Below are 17124 nucleotides of genomic sequence, written 5' to 3' on the forward strand. Positions count from 1 at the left end.
GATTATAGAGGTCATGCACATGCTAAAGGGAAGGCAGTTAATATGTTTTATTTACCACAGGGCCCACTGTATAAAAATAGGCCTTGCAGCAAATAACATGCATTACCAGCATTTGGTAAATGACCTGCTAAATGAGCCCAAGTGGAGGTCAGAGTTGAATTTAGCAGGTACTATAACATGATATATATGAAACCCTCTTCTGTCAGTTTTTAAGTTTAATTCCACAGCCATGCTTAACGGACAATTCCTAACTCCAATCTGCCTTCAAACTGAAAGCTCTCCATTCTTACAGAATGTAATTTAGCTTTTGACATGTAAACCCTTTCAGATGAGCAGTAATAAAGTAATATATTTGATATTTATTTGAATTGTTTCTTCTCCCATAGACAATTACTGCCACGCCAAAGATTTCAATAGATAGGAGCATAATAATATTACGGTGAGCTCACAAACAGGTAGATGCTTTGCTTAAATGAGCTACAATCTGGAACATCATAGTGGTAAAACCAGCAAAATGATTAAGCCCTAACTAACCACAGACATATATAATAAAATCCAAAGAGTCTAACACCAATATGCCCCATAAACCAACTCTAGTTTAATATAATTGGTTTATAAATTTTCCAAGGTCTACTAGGCTATCTGTTGTTGCAATGTTGAATAAATACTTGGTTGAAATTTTGGGGGTGACAAAAGATTCTCTGCCTAAATTGAATAGGGTTATTATATTCCTGTTTCTACATGTCACAATTCTGGATTAGATCACTTGTTTGGAATTGATGTGTCTCTAGACAGCTTGATTTCTCAAAGGATGATGATTACATCTCCTGCTAATTTGGTTGCTCTTTGCTTAGGAGACAAAGAAAGATATTGTTCTGAAGCGTTATTTTATGAACAGAGATCAGCAATTTTTCAGTCTTCAACTTTGGGTATTCCTTGATGTCTCCAGAGTTATACAGAAACAAAGGAAGCAACACGAGATCGGGGCCTGATTCCTATTGAAATTTCTTTGTAAATGTGTTATTTGGTATGATCGTGCTAAATATATCTTTTCTGAACTTTCACTGCTCACAATGTTTTTGAGTGACAAACTATTGCTGCTTCTTCTGAGGAGCCTGTTCAGATATCTTCAGACATTTAGGTGCTTGTTTTAGAAGCCCTATTTTTGTTTGGGACATCTGAACCAGCATTTAGATATCCATATTGCATGAACATCCAAATACCGATTTTATAAAGCCAGAATACAGATGTCTAACACTGTAGTACATCCATATGGCATGAGGAAATGGTCTGGACATGTTTTGGGCAGAACTAGGGAGGGGCAAAAGATAGGCAACCAGTGCCGACTGGAGAAGAGGAAGGGACGTCCATGTTCAAAAAGATGCACATTTGTTTTTAGACTTGGTACTTGGCACATCCAGGTTACAGAAAAGTGCTGATTGAGCAGTTCTCCACTGAATGGAGAAAAAGAAAATCACAGTAGGTATTTTTCTGTCCCTGGAATGTTCACAATTAAAAAAAAGCTGCAGTGGGGCTTGAACCAGCAATCTCTGGCTCTCAGCTGGCTGCCTTAATTATTAGGCTATTCCTCCATATGGACATCTGTGTGGCCACTTTATAATATGGATGTTCCTCTGCTGCCACACAGACATCCATGTCCCTCATTCTGCCCCATAATTTAGATGTTTGTTTGGAAAATGGATGTTCATGCTGGACATTTCCAGCACAGGGAAGTCCATCTCACATATGTTTTACAACAGGCTATTCTAAAATACATGTGAGATGGGCATCCATTTGTGACGTACTAATTTGAATTCTGAGTTGGACTTACTTTTTAAAATGCCCCTCTTAACCTCTATAGCCTACAATTTGAATTAGGTTGTGCTTGTGTTCAGTCTTATCATGATGCTATTTCTTTATTTTTTATTTTTCTTTTGACTCTCCTTTAAATGATGCTTTGCCTCCTTATTAGTGGACTTTAAAATGTAGGTACTATTTATTTATTTATGCATTCTTGTATCCCACCTATTATCCAAAAACAAGTTTTGGTTCAAAGTGGCTTATAATTTACATTTTGGTGGAGTTACAATTGTGTTGTCCAATGTTGACAGGGCACCTATAGTTCGTGATTAAATTGCAATTTATTTTCTTTTTTAGTTATTATGTTCAAATGTATCTCAATATTGCTCAAGTGATATACTTGTAATTGTTATTTAAATTTCATAAATAATAACGTTTACAAAATAAAAAATATGCAAAGTTTCCCACTTGACTGCACCTCCAGACTGACCCTGAGAGTGAATAGGCAACATTCATCATAAACCAGTATCTGACCATGAGAGATATTGGTTTATGAGCTCTTTCTTAAAAGAGCTGAAAGAAAGACTGAATCAAAATAACTGTGGTTAGTGAATACTTTGCCTTTTTTCAAACTGAACCTTATTATTCATGGTCCACCAAGAACTTACTCTATCTTATATTGTCACTATTCAAAAGGCCCCATTAGAAAATAATGGAAGCAGTCCAGAACATGGCCAGCTTCAACTTCTGGGCTACTGGAGCGATCTCTTCTATCTCCCCCCTCCCCTTACATGGTGCTCTTTGCCAGCATCTTGCAAGTATTCCCTGAAAGCCATAAACTCCATGCCACAGCCCAATTGTTTCTCTTGGCCGAAGTGGACTGGTCTTCCTACAGGCTGCAAAGTGGAACACAGTGGCCAGGTAGCTTCACTGGTTTCCAAAGTTTGGAGACATGCAGCACATTCTGGTATGCACACCATGGGTTGGTGGAAGTGAAAAACTAGACCTGCACAATATATAACGTATGATGTTTTATCACTGCCATAATGCTTATAATTCTAATTCATTGCCATGCATCAAGACTGTAGTGGCTTTTGCTTTGCCTGGAGGAACAGTGACAAGAGGAAGGTCAGCAGGAACAGGATCAGAAAAATATTTGTTTGACCTCTTTTTAAAATTAGAAACATTAGTCAATGGTAAGAATACAAATGAGTCAGAGAAATTCCATATCAGTTAAGTAGACTAGCCAAACTGTGCTCAGTCCTAAATCCTAGCTCTGGCTCAACTCCCTATCAGTGTGAGAAAATAAAGGGAGACCTAAATTAAAATATAGTATATAAATCTCTTGCAATTCCATGTTATGCCCTTGACCTGGGCATGATGGGCATTACAGTACTGTATGATGGTTCCTGCACTGCCAACATATTGCTCAAGTACTTTACCTGCCAGCTCAAAGGCTTAATTCTCAGAACCCAATATGATGAAATAAATGTTCCATGCTCGAGTACTGTACTTTTTCTTAACCACAGCTGTGAGTCATGGTATTAGAAGAGTGAGAAAGGGTAGACACTTATAACTTTGCTGTTAGATGAGAAAAAAAGATAATTAAAATGAATAAAATTGCTATTCTATGGCAAATAAAGGCAGACTCTTAAGACCGTTCAGTTGTATATCAAGAGCAGAAAACCACATGTGGCCAAATTTAGATTTCGCCACAAACAGAAAAGCAAACCTTATTGCACTAAGGGAGAAGCAATAAAGGGCGTGACCATATTTTCAACTGCGTGTGTCTTATTTGGGAAAAATATGGTTTGGATTTAACTAACTAGTAGTGAAGAAAATGGCCAACAGGTCTCTCTCTTTCTCCATGCCTCTTTTCCATTATACATCTGATCACCAATTGGTTGCCACTTCTAAAGTGCTTAACTGGAAGTTATAATGTCCTACAGCAGAGAAGGGAGAGACTTAAGAAGCCAAACCAAAAAATTTGTCATTATATTTGAACCACAGTTTCTTAGTTTTAGGAAGCAGTCATGCTAGTAATTTTCCATCCTAACTGCTGTAGCAATCACTTTCCTTATTTGCAAGGAGATGGTGTACTTATTTTAAAGAAGTTACCCATGATTAAAGTCTAGAAGAAAAGAGCAGAAAGGTGAAAAAAGATCGTACCTGATAACATCTTTTCCCTGCATTCTTTTTCTTCCTGGACCTTTGCTTACTAAAAAGATTAAGCAGCCACGGTACTCATAGAAACTTAGTTTTCATTTCCTCTTGTAGAATTGGTCATTGTTTTTTTTCTTATCTGTATATCAACATCAGAGTTCAGTTCTACCAACTTAGTTACAAAAAAACACTCTCACTCTTTATTCACCATGGTTTATGGAAAACATAACTGCATCCTGATTCATGCTGCATAATTTCCCTCTACTGCTCCTCAGTTTTTTGCTTATCCATCACTGCTATCTAGAAAAAAAAGTATGTTGTCTTCACACTCAAAAGCAGATTGTGCAAAATTAAAAAGTAAACAAAATGGTAGTCAGTCAGTCAGTCAGTCAGGAACTCTGATCCTGTCTCACGTTTTTTCTTTCAGTCTTTCCCTTGGCTTCTTTGCTCTGCTGGCGATAAAAGAGAATTTCAATGTTCTCCTGTTTCCGCTTTCAAAGTAAAGCTGGATGTGTTCTTTTTGTCCGCTGGCCTTTTTGCATCTGCTTCCCAAATGCCTGGTAGTGCCTCACTTCTAACAGAAAAAAAGAAAACAAAGAATAAGGAGACAAAAGAAAGCAACAAACTATACACTTCATGGCACGGAAAAGTGATATCCTCTGAATACATAACAGCAGTTCTTGGCTCAAATCTAGCTGTGTTTCTAATTATGACTGTGTGCATTACAATAATACACTGTCTAATGTGCTGAGGGCTCTCACACTGTCTCCAGCTACGCAGGATAAACACACACTCCTATATAATGTTCAGTTTTCCATACAAATACATGTGTACAAATATAGGATAGTAACAATTCACATTTGCTGCAGGAAATAATTACATACTGTACTACTGTTCATAGTAACATAGTAGATGACGGCAGAAAAAGACCTGCACGGTCCATTTAGTTTGCACAACAAGATAAACTCATATGTGCTACTTCTTGTGTATACCTTACCTTGATTTGTATCTGCCATTTTCAGGACACAGACTGTAGAAGTCTTGCCCAGAACTAGCCCCATTTTCAGGACACAGACCGTAGAAGTCTTGCCCACAACTAGCCCCACCACCCAAACTGCTTATATATCGCTAGACAGGGCCACCGAGAGGGGGGGGCAGGGGGAACAAAATTCCACGGGCCCATGCCTCCAAGGGGGGCCCGGCATCAGGGTCAGGCCACCGGCGCTGCAGTTCCCAGTCTCACCTGCCTGCCTCCTCGGCTCCAGGCCCCCTGCATTCGAAGCGGCAGTCACAGATCGCCTCCCTTCGGGCCTTCCCTCCCTGTGTCCCACCCTCGCGGAAACCGGATGTTATATCAGACGAAGGCGGGACACATGGAGGGAAGGCCAGAAGATAGGCGATCTGCAACTGCCGCCTTGAATGCAGGGGGCCCGGAGCCGTGGAGGCAGGCAGGTGAGACTGCAGACTGCAGTGGCGGGGAAAGCGGCGGGGGGAGCAGTGGGGGGCGGTGGCAGCGGCAGCCTTGCCCCAGGCCCGGCCTAGTCTCTCAGCGGCCCTGCTCTGAGATATCTATGTATGATGTCTGGCTTACATTTCAATAAAAATAGGGCAAAATATATTGTACAATATTCATATCATACACATTTTAACTCCCGCTTTTTCACTGGTAGCTCAAGGTGAGTTACATACAAGCATTGTATTTCCTGTCCCTAGAGGGATTATCATCTAAATTTGCACCTGAGGCAATGGAGGGTGACGTGACTTACCCAAGGTCAAAGGGGACATCAGCAGGATCTGAACCCTCACCTCCCTGGGACTCAGCCCACTACTCTAACTAACAGGCTGATCATCCACTCCCCAAGTAATGTTCAGCATCATCTGCAAAAGCCATTTTATGTAATGGTTTGGTATGATTATGAAAATAAATAGCTCTTTGTCTCATAAAAGTTCAGTAATGTTTGATGAAAAGGTAAGAGCAAACAAACAGAAGAACGGTAACTCCTGCAGTCAGGCAAACAAGTCAATCACAGCTTTTTTGCTCTGATATTCCATCTCTGTGCACTGTGGAGATATAGTAGCAAATCTCTGCAGTCCAGACCCTTCATGTCCTCTCCCCATGCTTGGGAGGTTTGACTGCCATGAATACCATCTACCTGTAACCAGAAGCTGTGTAGCTGTTCACTCTGGAATCATAGTAAAGGTTATCTATAGCATCTATTTCCTGGGTGAGTGTCTGTGAGTCTGTAGTCTATGCACATTTGTCATCCAAAAATACAAAAGAACTCACAAGGTACCAGCAGGAGTCACTGAAATATGTCATCTTGAATAAATGCAATAAGACTACACTCACATCAACCACCTCACCTAAACAACGTCACTTTACTACCTGGTTCTTCAACTGTCATGATGTTTTCTTCAGTGCAAACTGATTGAGCCCTGTCACTTCCTGACTGGTGATCAGTTGAGCCCGTTTCTCACAATTTCTTCAAAACATATTCTATACTTAACCTCTTCCACCTCTTTTCTGGAAACTCTTGCTTATGAGAACCATAACCTTTCTCCAGATACAAATGTTTAAAGTAAAATGATGTCTGTGCATATTATGATGATAGTCACTAGGTAGTGGCAATGTTATTTAGGTGAGGTGGCCAGTCTGAGTGTAGACTTATTGCACATTTATTCAGGATGATATATCCCAAATTTTATTTTGAAATTGGTCGATTTGACAGTTGTACATAAAACAAGCTTTGTATATATTTTTTTGAAATACAGTGTAGATAGATAGATAGATAGATAGATCTGCACACACACACACAACAAAGTTTAATATAGTATGATATAGTAGGGGTGGGGCAGATTAGGGGCCTGAAAGTTAATTGGGGGGGGGGGGGTATAAAGATGTACTTCACCTAGGGAGTCCAAAACCCTTGCATTGGCCCTATGAGTGGTGAAGGGTTTCTCTCTGTCAGTGGTTCCCAAACCTGGTCCTGGAGGCACCCCAGCCAGTCAGGTTTTCAGGATATCCACAAAGAATATTCATGAGACAGATTTGCATGCACTGCCTTAAGTACTCTACTCTATTCTGTGAGTCAGTATGCGAGCACCTAACTTTAGGCGCAAGCACTTACATCACGTCAAAGGCTGGTATAAATGATCACGCCTATGCTAGGCAGTTGTGTAAGTGATGATATTCTCTAACTTACGTGCGTACTGCAAGACATACCCCTGACCCACCCTTGAGCATATTCCTTTTGCAGTTGTGAACTATAACATTTAGGCACTAACCCCCATATTCTACATAAGGTGGCTTAAGTTGTGCGAGCTAATTTGAAAAGGCAAATAATAAATGTAAAACCAATTCAGTCAGACTGCTTCTTTGGGACTGGATACTGAAGTGAGCAAGTTTGTACTTTGCTACCACTACCAGAGCAAAGGTAGTGGGCATCCTTCAGCCTTACACCCCCCCCCCCCCCCCCCCATTTAACTTTCAGGCCCTTAGCCTGAAGCCCCCCCCCCCTCCCTCTCAAGATTTTAATAATTTTCGGTCATCATGATGACCATTAAAGTATCTGCTGATGAGTTTCACTGGCTGTCAGAAGCTATTGTTTTCTGCTGTAGGTTTACAAGAAATCACTTCAGCGGTCACCTCAGGGTTCCTACGCGACCACTGAAGTGATTCCTGAAACTCTCCAGTTTCAGCAGAACTGCCCCTGATGCAGGTGTATGTTATACCGAAACACAGCCAGTGTCGGGTCACCAACAAAAGCACACTTGTTCCATTCTTGAAAGCCCTTTGTGCTTTTTTTTCTGGATCATTTGTGCTGCGTACTTTGACGCTCTCTGCCGGATATTGCTAGGCAACTGCCTAGTCATAACAAATGGATGGGCCAACCCCCCTGGAACAATACCAAAATAAATAAGGTTTGAACCTGCATGTGATGCCAGCCACAGAGTTAGCAGCAGTACCAGGACATACATTAAACTGATTTTCCAATTTTGTATGGGCAAGGGTAGATGGATTTCCACCCAATGTGGTATGTTAATGGTGGCAGATAAGCTAAGGCTGGAAGGACACAGGAAACTGATTTTTTGGAAGCCATGCACCAAGCTGCCAAGTTACCCAGTTCCAGGAGAAAGACTTTTGGGCCAATCCTGCTTTTCAACTTACATCCTAAAGCAAAGTGGGATATATTTATATAGTCCTGGATTTTACCCACTGAAATCCATGCTACAAGTTTCATAATTCAGCATGATAGGCTTGGTAAAGAGCCTGTCTGGTCTGGCCTTAAACCTCCCTCTTAGAACCAGTGACGTAGCCAGACCTGACATTTTGGCTGGACCCAGAGCTAATATGGGTGGGCACTATATATATATATATGAGAGAGAGAGAGAGAGAGGCATGAGTAGTATGCCCTACTTCTAGCCTTTTTCCTCTCTCTCCCTCCTTTCATCCAGCATTTCTCCTGTTTCTCTCTCCATCTGACCAACCAGGGTCTCCCCCTTGCTCCCCTTCCTTCTCCCCAACAGCTTGTCTCTCCCCTGCCCTTTTCCATGTCCCCTCTTTCTCCCACCATCTTTCTCTCTGTACCCCTCTTCTAACCAGCATTCCAACTCTTCCTTCTTTCTTTCCATCCAGCTTCTCCCCTCTCACCTCCATCCAGCATGTCCCCTTTCTCTCTCTCTCCCTTCCACCAACATCTTCCCTCGCTCTCCACCGTCTATCCAGGGTCTCCCTCCTTTCATCCATCTCCTCTCTCTTCCTCCTTTCATCCAGTGTCTCCCCTTTTTCTGTCCCAGTGGATAGCCAGCCAGCCAGACAGCCAATTTTGGGTGGGCCTGAGCCCAAAGTGGGTGGGCACAAAATTTTCTCTCTGCCCTGCCCCCTACCTGCCCCTATTCTCCACATCTCCCCCAGCACTTCCCAACTCAAAATAGAAACAGAAACACTTTAGTTCATGAGGAAAGTGACATCCGCTATGCACATTTCTCAAGCTATCGTATTTCAGTTAAGATTCAAACTAAAATGCCTTTTCTACCTTTGTTGTCTGGTCATTTTCTTTTTGCATCATGTTGATCCAGTTTCTCTTTTGAACTTTCCAATCTTTCTGCTATTTCTCCTTCAAGCAGCTGCTGTCCATTTGTCTTTTTCCCCTCTCTTGTTCCATTCCCTCACTTCACTTGCCTCTGACATATTGACCTTTCCATTTTAGCTCTTTCCTCTCTTTTTTTTTTTTTTTTTTCTTTTCTCTGTCCACCCAAATTTTATCCTAACCCCTTTTCCTTTGTTTTACTTTTCAGATACCTGTTAGATTTCCATTTCCTTTTCACACACTAGTTCTCCTATTCCCCATCTCTCTACTTCCCCAGCCATCCATTCCCTTCCATCTTCAATCTATTCCCCATTACCATATTTCTTTCCCCTGTAATCACTATCCTCCTTGTGTTTATTTCCTTGCCACCCCCTTGGCCTCTCCCACACGGTTCCACCTTTCCCAGTGTCTCTCTCCCTCCACCCTTCTAGCCCAGCATCTGCTCCCTCTCTTCTCCCCACCCTTCACCCCCTCCCAGCATCTTCCTGTCACTTCTCTCTTTCGTCTTGCCCCCCTCTCCTGTGATCCAGTGTGGCCAGGATTTCCCCCACTCCTTCCCACATGCCCAGCACACCCTCTCTGTGACCTGTCCCTCCCTATGGCAAGGATCTCTTCCATTCCTTCCCTCTTACCCAGCACCCCCTCTCTGTGACCTCCCCCCCCCCCCCGTGGCCAGAATTCTACCCCCCCCCCCCCCCCGAGCATGCCCTCTCTCTGTCCAGTCTCTCTCCCTGTGTGTAGATTAGAATCCTCTCTCATTCCTTTCTTCAAGTCTAACATTCCTTCTCTATAAGCTTTTTCTTCCCCCCACCCCCAAAAAAAAAAAAAAATCTAGCATCTCCTCTTTATTTCTCTCCACCCTCAGATTTCTTTATTCCCCAACTCTAGTGCCCCTACATGATCTAGGTCATATTTTCTGCCTGCCAAGCCATCCCCCCCTTCAGCTCTCTTAATCTTATGATCTTCCTGTTCACTCACTGCAGCAGCTCATTTCCCCTGCAACCCTGCTGGACCAGACCTTCATTGGTGCTTGCCTCCGGATCACCCGAAGCAGTGGCGTAGCCAAGGGTGGGCCCGGGCCCAGGCCCATCCACTTTGGGTTCAGGCCCACCCAATAGCAGCACATCTCTAATGTGGCTGGCAGGAATTCCCAAGCCCCACCAGCCAAAAACTCCCAACTGTCCCTCCTGCATACCTTTTAAATAGCAGATCTTTGCCTGCTACAAGCAGCGACTGATACATACTGTTCGCACTGGCCCCGCAGCCTTCCCTCTGATGTATTCCTGCTTATGCAGAAACAGGAAGTTGCATCAGAGGGAAGGCTGTGGGGCCAACATGAGCACTGTGTATTAGTTGCTGCTCGTTGCCAGTGAAAATCTGCTATTTAAAAGGTATGCGGGGGAGGGGGATGTTTGAGAGACCATATGGCATGCAGACAAGAAAGAGAGAGGGACCAAATTACTTGTAGGACAAGGCGGAGTTCTGCCCACCCATCTTGGGCCCAGGCCCACCCAAAATTGGGTGTCTGGCTACGCCCCTGACCCGAAGATTCGTGAGGAGATGTCATCCATTCCTCAGACTGCAGCACGGGACCAGCCACATGCCCGCTAACAGCTCAGCGCAGTGTTCCGACTCCGAGTCCCGCCCCTTAGGATACAAGCTTCCTGTTTCTGTGTCAGGAGGGACTGATAGTGGCTGGTTTTGTTTTCTACTGGGTGGGCCTGAGATGAAAATGGCCAACCCGTGGCTATGCCCCTGCAAGGAACAGTGGTAGGATCTGAACCAGCCACCGCTGGATGTCAAGACTGGTGCTCTAACTACTAGGCCACTCCTCTACTTGTTTGACCCTAACCAAAGCTGTGTCAGGGGCTTCAATAACAATCTGAAGGTGGTCCCACAAAGTATCACCTACAGGTTAAAACAGCTTCACTTCCAGAGAAGCAACAAAAAGTCCAGTGGTGAATCCCCTGATGCAGCCCTGGTTAGGGTGAAACAAGATCTTGTTGGACTTTTCATTTATGGTTTGATTTTTATATGTGTGGTGAACAAACTGGACATTTTCAGGCTTATTTTCGAAAGAGAAGGGCGCCCATCTTTCGACACAAACCGGGAGATGGGCGTTCTTCTCTCAGGGTCGCCCAAATCGGCATAATCGAAAGCCAATTTTGGGTGTCCTCAACCGCTTCCCGTCGCGGGGCCAACCAAAGTTCCCGGGGGCGCGTCGGAGGTGGGATTGGGGCGTGCCTAACAGATGGGCGTCCTCGAGAGACAATGGAAAAAAGAAGGGTGTACCTGACGAGCACTTGGCCAACTTTACTTGGTCCATTTTTTCTTACGACCAAGCCTCAAAAAGGTACCTGAACTGACCAGATGACCTCCCCTGACTCCCCCAGTGGTGACTAACCTCCCACCCTGAAAAAAACAACTTTAAAAACTTTTTTTGCCAACCTCAAATATCCAGTCTGCGCATCCATGCCATCTATAATCCTTTCCTCTCCCTTAGAGATCCTATGTACTTGCCCCAAGCTTGCTTGAACTCAGATACAGTCTTTGTCTCCACCACTGCCACAGAGAGGCCATTTCATGAATTTTCATCACCCTTTCTGTGAATAAGTATTTCCTTAGGTTATTCCTCAGTCTGTCCCCTTTCACCTTCATTCTATGCTATGTCCCCTCAATTCAGAACTTTCTTTAAACTGAAAGAGACTCGCCCTCCTGTGCATTTATATATCAGAGGTATGTAATTGTCTCTATCATATCTCCTCTCTCTTTCTTCCTTTCATTACTCTCATAAAGGGGTTTAACTTGCAAAGTTTGAAACTTGTGAGAGGAAATGCTTGTCATCAAGGATAAAGCAGATGCCTTGAAGACTAGCACTGCTGCTCACAAATTTAAACCAGTGATAATTGAACCCCTTTTTTATGCCTGTTCTTGGCTCTGCTGCATTTGCTTCGGGATCACCCCGCCCTTTCCTTCCTGGTCCCTACAAAAGAATAGCGGAGACAACAGAGGAACAGGGTAACTTTGTAGCTCTGTGGGCAGGCAGTGGACCTACAGAAGCCACATTAATTAAAGCCACTGACGTTTTCTTCTACTAGTTTTAGAATACTGTGCCCATCCCAATGGTAGGAATGAGATTTAGCTTCCTCGAGGAAACAATAGAAATCAAACAAAATAAAACATGGAAAAGAAAATAAGATGATACCTTTTTTATTGGACATAACTTAATACATTTCTTGATTAGCTTTCGAAGGTTGCCCTTCTTCGTCAGATCGGAAATAAGCAAATGTCCAATAACAATGGTATCATCTTATTTTCTTTTCCATGTTTTATTTTGCTTGATTTCTATTGATAACCTTGAGAGTGGACTAACACGGCTACCACACTCCTCTACTCGAGGAAACAGAATTACAAAAGCTTAATTCCCCGGTGCACGAACCAAATTATAATATAGTGCAACAGTCACCCCTCCCGCTCTCTATTGTTTACTGGAATCGGATATGATTGTAAGAAAACTAAGCGGGGGGGGGGGGGGGGAACTACTTAAAAGCCCGCAGAATACACGTGGCATCCTATACGGATTGTCGTATTTACAACACTCACTTGTTTATTTGATACTGCGCCAAGTGGAGCTCAAACCGTCTCTGCTTTATCAATCGTTCATCTCTCACCACCGCGCCCACGTTCCCACCCCAGCTGTAACTTAGCATGAGTCGAGCTTTGTGTGCGTCATCACAGCAGCCCCACCATACCAGCCTGCTTAGTGTTTGAAAAGCAGGCAGCCGCAGCATCAGCAGCATCACATTTGTGCCATAGCAAGCGGAACAGGGCGGAAACCCTTAAAGCTGAGTGGAAAGGGAGATGGACGGAGATGCTGACAAAATTACCGATCGTGCTGCAAGTGGATTACAAGTTTAATCATTTGGCAACCGTTTATTTCTCACTGTAATCCGGTTCTGTTTATTTCATCAGTTTTCACTTTTCCTGCCTAGAATTTTTTTTTTTTAAAGAAGTACCGCCACCTTCTGTTACAAGTACTAATACTTTGAAATAGTTTAATTGCCTTAAAAAAAAAAAGAAGAAAATCATGCAGGCCATAGTGCTGTATGTGATGTCACTGAAATGCTCAAGAAGAGGGACTAAAGCTACTACCCAGGATAAAGTTGCTGTTGCACCTACACACATCTTCAACAACCTGTCATGATGGAAAAGAAAACTGTGCTAACAAATAAAAACGCATGTGTGATTCAACAATTCATTTTAATTGTTCCATTAACAGAGACTTCGTATGAAATTCAACTCAGAATAGGAGGTACTATCTTACCCTGCATTCACAAGACAGAAATCAAAGAGTAGAACTAACTATTAGTTTTCCAATAAGGAGGGTTCTTTTGAGGCAATGTTTTCAACTGGGAGAATTTTTTGCATGATGAGTAGGAAAATAAGGTTGATGGATGAGTATTACTAGTGTACAAGTGTCTAGTGTTGGAAGACCCATCCATCAACCCAGTGATTCCCAAATCTGGTCCTAGAGGCACCCTAGCCAGTCAGGTTTTCAGAATATCCATAATGAATATTCATTCGAGAGATTTCCATTTACTGCCTCCACTGCATGCAAATCCCTCTCATGACTATTCATTGTGGATATCCTGAAAAACTGACTGGCTAGGGTGCCTTCAGGACCAGGTTTGGGAACCACTGCATCAACCTTACTTTCCTGCTGACTGTATTCCGTAAGGATTCCTTTTGTTCCTCCGCCTCCTTGGCTATTTTCCTGTGTTCAATTTTGTGCATTCCATGACAGTAGTGCAGTTCACTGCTATGCCAGGGTAAGTGGAGTATGATCTCAGTATATCAAATTTGCTGCTAATGCTCATCATAATTACTTGCAGCATGGCAAATAAAGTTTCTTCTGGAGTTCATAAGATGTAATATGTAGATAACCTATCAAGGTGTGCTTAAAAATTCCTTTTGTTCTGCCCCCATATTCATGGAGGCAGGGTGCTTGTTGTTTATATGTGTCTTGTGCTCTTTAAATAGGATAGGACTACAAAGTGATGTAATTATAGTTCTCTTGTGATAGACTGTACCTGAGCACCTGTCTCTGTCCCAATGCATTGTTGGACTTAGCCTGCACATTCTCTCTCCATTGAGTGAAAGGAATCTGTCTGCAGCATGCTTGTTGTGAACTGTATCTAACACTGTACCTGCTTTAAGCCTTTCAAAAGCTTTGTAACACCATCAAATTTTCAACATTTAAAAGTATTTACAGCATCTACTCTTCAGCCAGTGCTGAGATCTCCTCGCTTCCCTGGTATACAGGGTGAGCTGGTAGAGAAAAAAATCCCAGTTCTGCAAGGCAGAGACTCTTGTCCAGCACATCTAATTTTGAGTTATTTTCTTTTCTTTGAATTTACATCAAAGAAGATTTTGGTTCAAGAGTTCTGAGTCTTCACAGTGATGTTCTATACTCTGGTTTAGCTGACAGTCTAGCTGAGTATATGAGACAGCACTTTTGCAAGAACTGTACATTAAAAATTTTTGGAAACTAGAAAGGTACAATAAACTTGGGCAAGGTGCGGAATATTACAAGCATCATCATAAGCATATTAGAAAGCAGAAATTAATGGGATTGGTGCTGGTCATCTATGCATACAGCATGCAGATAATGCAAACATGCATAAATAATTAGGTGAAACTGAGTTAGCACACCTCCCCCCCCCCCCCCCACCATTGCTATAGTGATAGCAAACAAAGTTTCAATTTAAGGTACACTGTGCCTTGTGGCTATTTAGAAAAAAAGAGGCTTGCCATAAGGGGACTTCCAGGTTCTTCAGTTTCAAGTAGAGAGTTGCATGGGGACAGAAATCTTACCCATCCCCGCCCGTCAAGCTACAATCTTACCCGTCCCCACTGGAATCTTACCCATCCCCGCAAAAATGTAACCCATCCTAACCCATCCCCATCCACCCCCGTAAGAATTTAATGGTACGTAAAAGAAAATTTGAGTCAGCTCTCTCAGGCGCTCTCTGGATTTGAGCCACAGCACTGTAGGCAAGGAAAAAATGGAAGTTGAAACTTGGCACACTCTGGTGTGCACATGTAAGATTTGTCTCTGATTTACTGGCACTGTGTGCTGAGAGGTCGCCACATGCACACACCAGTAGGTCAGGTGACATCTGATGCTCATAACTGTGTCAGAGCTGAGGTCTGCACATCAGCCCGGGAACAAAGAGGATTAATTGTAACATAGTAAGTGACAGCAAATAAAGACTTGAATGGTCCATCCAGTCTGGCCAATAGTCACACTGATTATCAATTCATGATTAAATCAACAAATGTGATATTATATACTTGATTGTGGTCTTTCTTTGGTGTTTCTGGAACATAGACCATAGAAGTCTATCCGGCCCTATCCTTATGTTCCGACTGCTGGAGTTGCCGTTGAAGCCCACTCCTGTCTGTTCGTCTTCTCATTTGTGGGACACAGACCATAAAAGTCTGTCCAGCACTGTCCTCATGTTCCAGCCACTGAAGTTGCTGTCTAAGCCCTTTCCAGCCATCCTAAATCAGATTGCCATGTATGAGACACAGACCATACAAGTCTGCCCGGTATCAACCCTAGTTCATCACAGCCAGAGTCGCCATCTAAGCGTCACTTGACACATACACACACTTGCAGCCATTTAAGGTTTTTTTTATATAACTTCCATTTTCTAATTAGAGATCCTTTGTGTTCATCACACGCCTTTTTGAATTCCATCATCATTTGTGTCTCTACCACCTTCTTAATGGAAGACTTTCTACATTTGTGCTGTTAAAGCGAGGAGGAGGAGGAGATAGCACTCAAAGAACTTGGTACTCGATAGATGAGAGGCTGGTGCAGGTGCAGCTTACACTTCCACGGGAACCCTGCAGAGCTACTTCCATCCCTGCGGGAACCCCGCGGGTTCCGGGAGATTCCCGTGAACCCCATTCCCATGCAGCTCTCTAGTCTCAAGCAAAAAGTATCCATTAGGAACGTACCCCTCTCCAAAGCACACATTACTTGCAAAAGAAAAAAAAAAAGAGGATAGCCATATATAGATTTCCTAGCCTCTCAGCAAAAAGTAACATTTTTTTGGCACTGAGCCAAGGTTTGCAATCACAGTTAAAAAAATAAAAAGGTTTATTTTGCTGCTGAAAAGCCATGGCAGATTCTGAAGTCATTCATGCAGACAAAGCAGCAACTGAGCAATTTGAACAGCACACAACACAATGGCTTTGTCAAGGGACAATCAGTTCAGTCTCATGAATGAGCAACAAGCACCCCATGGAGACTGAACCGATTGTCCCTTGACAAAGCCATTGAGCCAAACAGGCCCTGTCGGGACAACTAAAACTCCTGGGATCGCTCCATAACACACATACAGATAAGTGTTTGAATTCAGAACAAAAATGAAAAAAATAGAAAACTTTCACTGGATTCATCAAAGTCTTTTAATCGCAGTATCATAAGATGTATGGGTATTTATTCACCAGCAGTTAAAAGAAAAATATATTTAATAAAAAAAATTATTTGGATGGTAGGGGGTCGTCTATGATTAAATGTGTCACAGAGAATAGGCATAAGATTCGCACATAAGAGTGTTACCTGCAGTGACTGTATGAGACTTCCCCGCGACACATCCTATTAGTGATTAAGTGACTTGACCTCTACTATTAGAGTGCTGTTGTGTTAGTTAAATGCAAGAAGGCAGAATTAGACATCACCTTGAATCAGCTCCAGCAGAAGAAAGAAGCTGCTGTCCTCAAGGCCCAAGTAAAGGTTCTTGAAAAAGGTATAAGGCAGGATGGCGGGGAGAGTCATATTCAGCAAACAGCAGAATATATTAAGGTTCATACCCTGACTCACAAAAGCGTACCGTCACAGTCTGACTCAGATGAGTATTCCGATTCTGAGCAAGCATGTTCCTTCACACCAGAATCTTGCTCACCAAAAAGAAGCAAGCCTAAGGTAAAGCACGCCACAGAGGCAAACTGCCACCAGAGTAATCCACATGCTCGCACGCAAACAGATGCACTAGCACTG

The 17124-nt window shown here is 42.9% G+C and overlaps 1 protein-coding gene across 1 annotated transcript in view; it reads right to left on the minus strand.

The window, feature by feature from the left end:
* The window catches only part of LOC115469600 (sacsin-like), a 44572-nt gene extending 40566 nt beyond the window's left edge, over positions 1 to 4006 (minus strand). Inside the window, exon 1 of the mRNA XM_030202395.1 lies at positions 3970 to 4006. Coding sequence (XP_030058255.1) covers positions 3970 to 3992 — 23 coding nt within the window. The 5' untranslated portion in view covers positions 3993 to 4006. The remainder of the gene's footprint in view (positions 1 to 3969) is intronic.
* Between the last annotated feature and the right edge of the window lie 13118 nt (positions 4007 to 17124).

This window comes from Microcaecilia unicolor, chromosome 4 (assembly GCF_901765095.1).
Source record: "Microcaecilia unicolor chromosome 4, aMicUni1.1, whole genome shotgun sequence".
Taxonomy (NCBI): domain Eukaryota; kingdom Metazoa; phylum Chordata; class Amphibia; order Gymnophiona; family Siphonopidae; genus Microcaecilia; species Microcaecilia unicolor.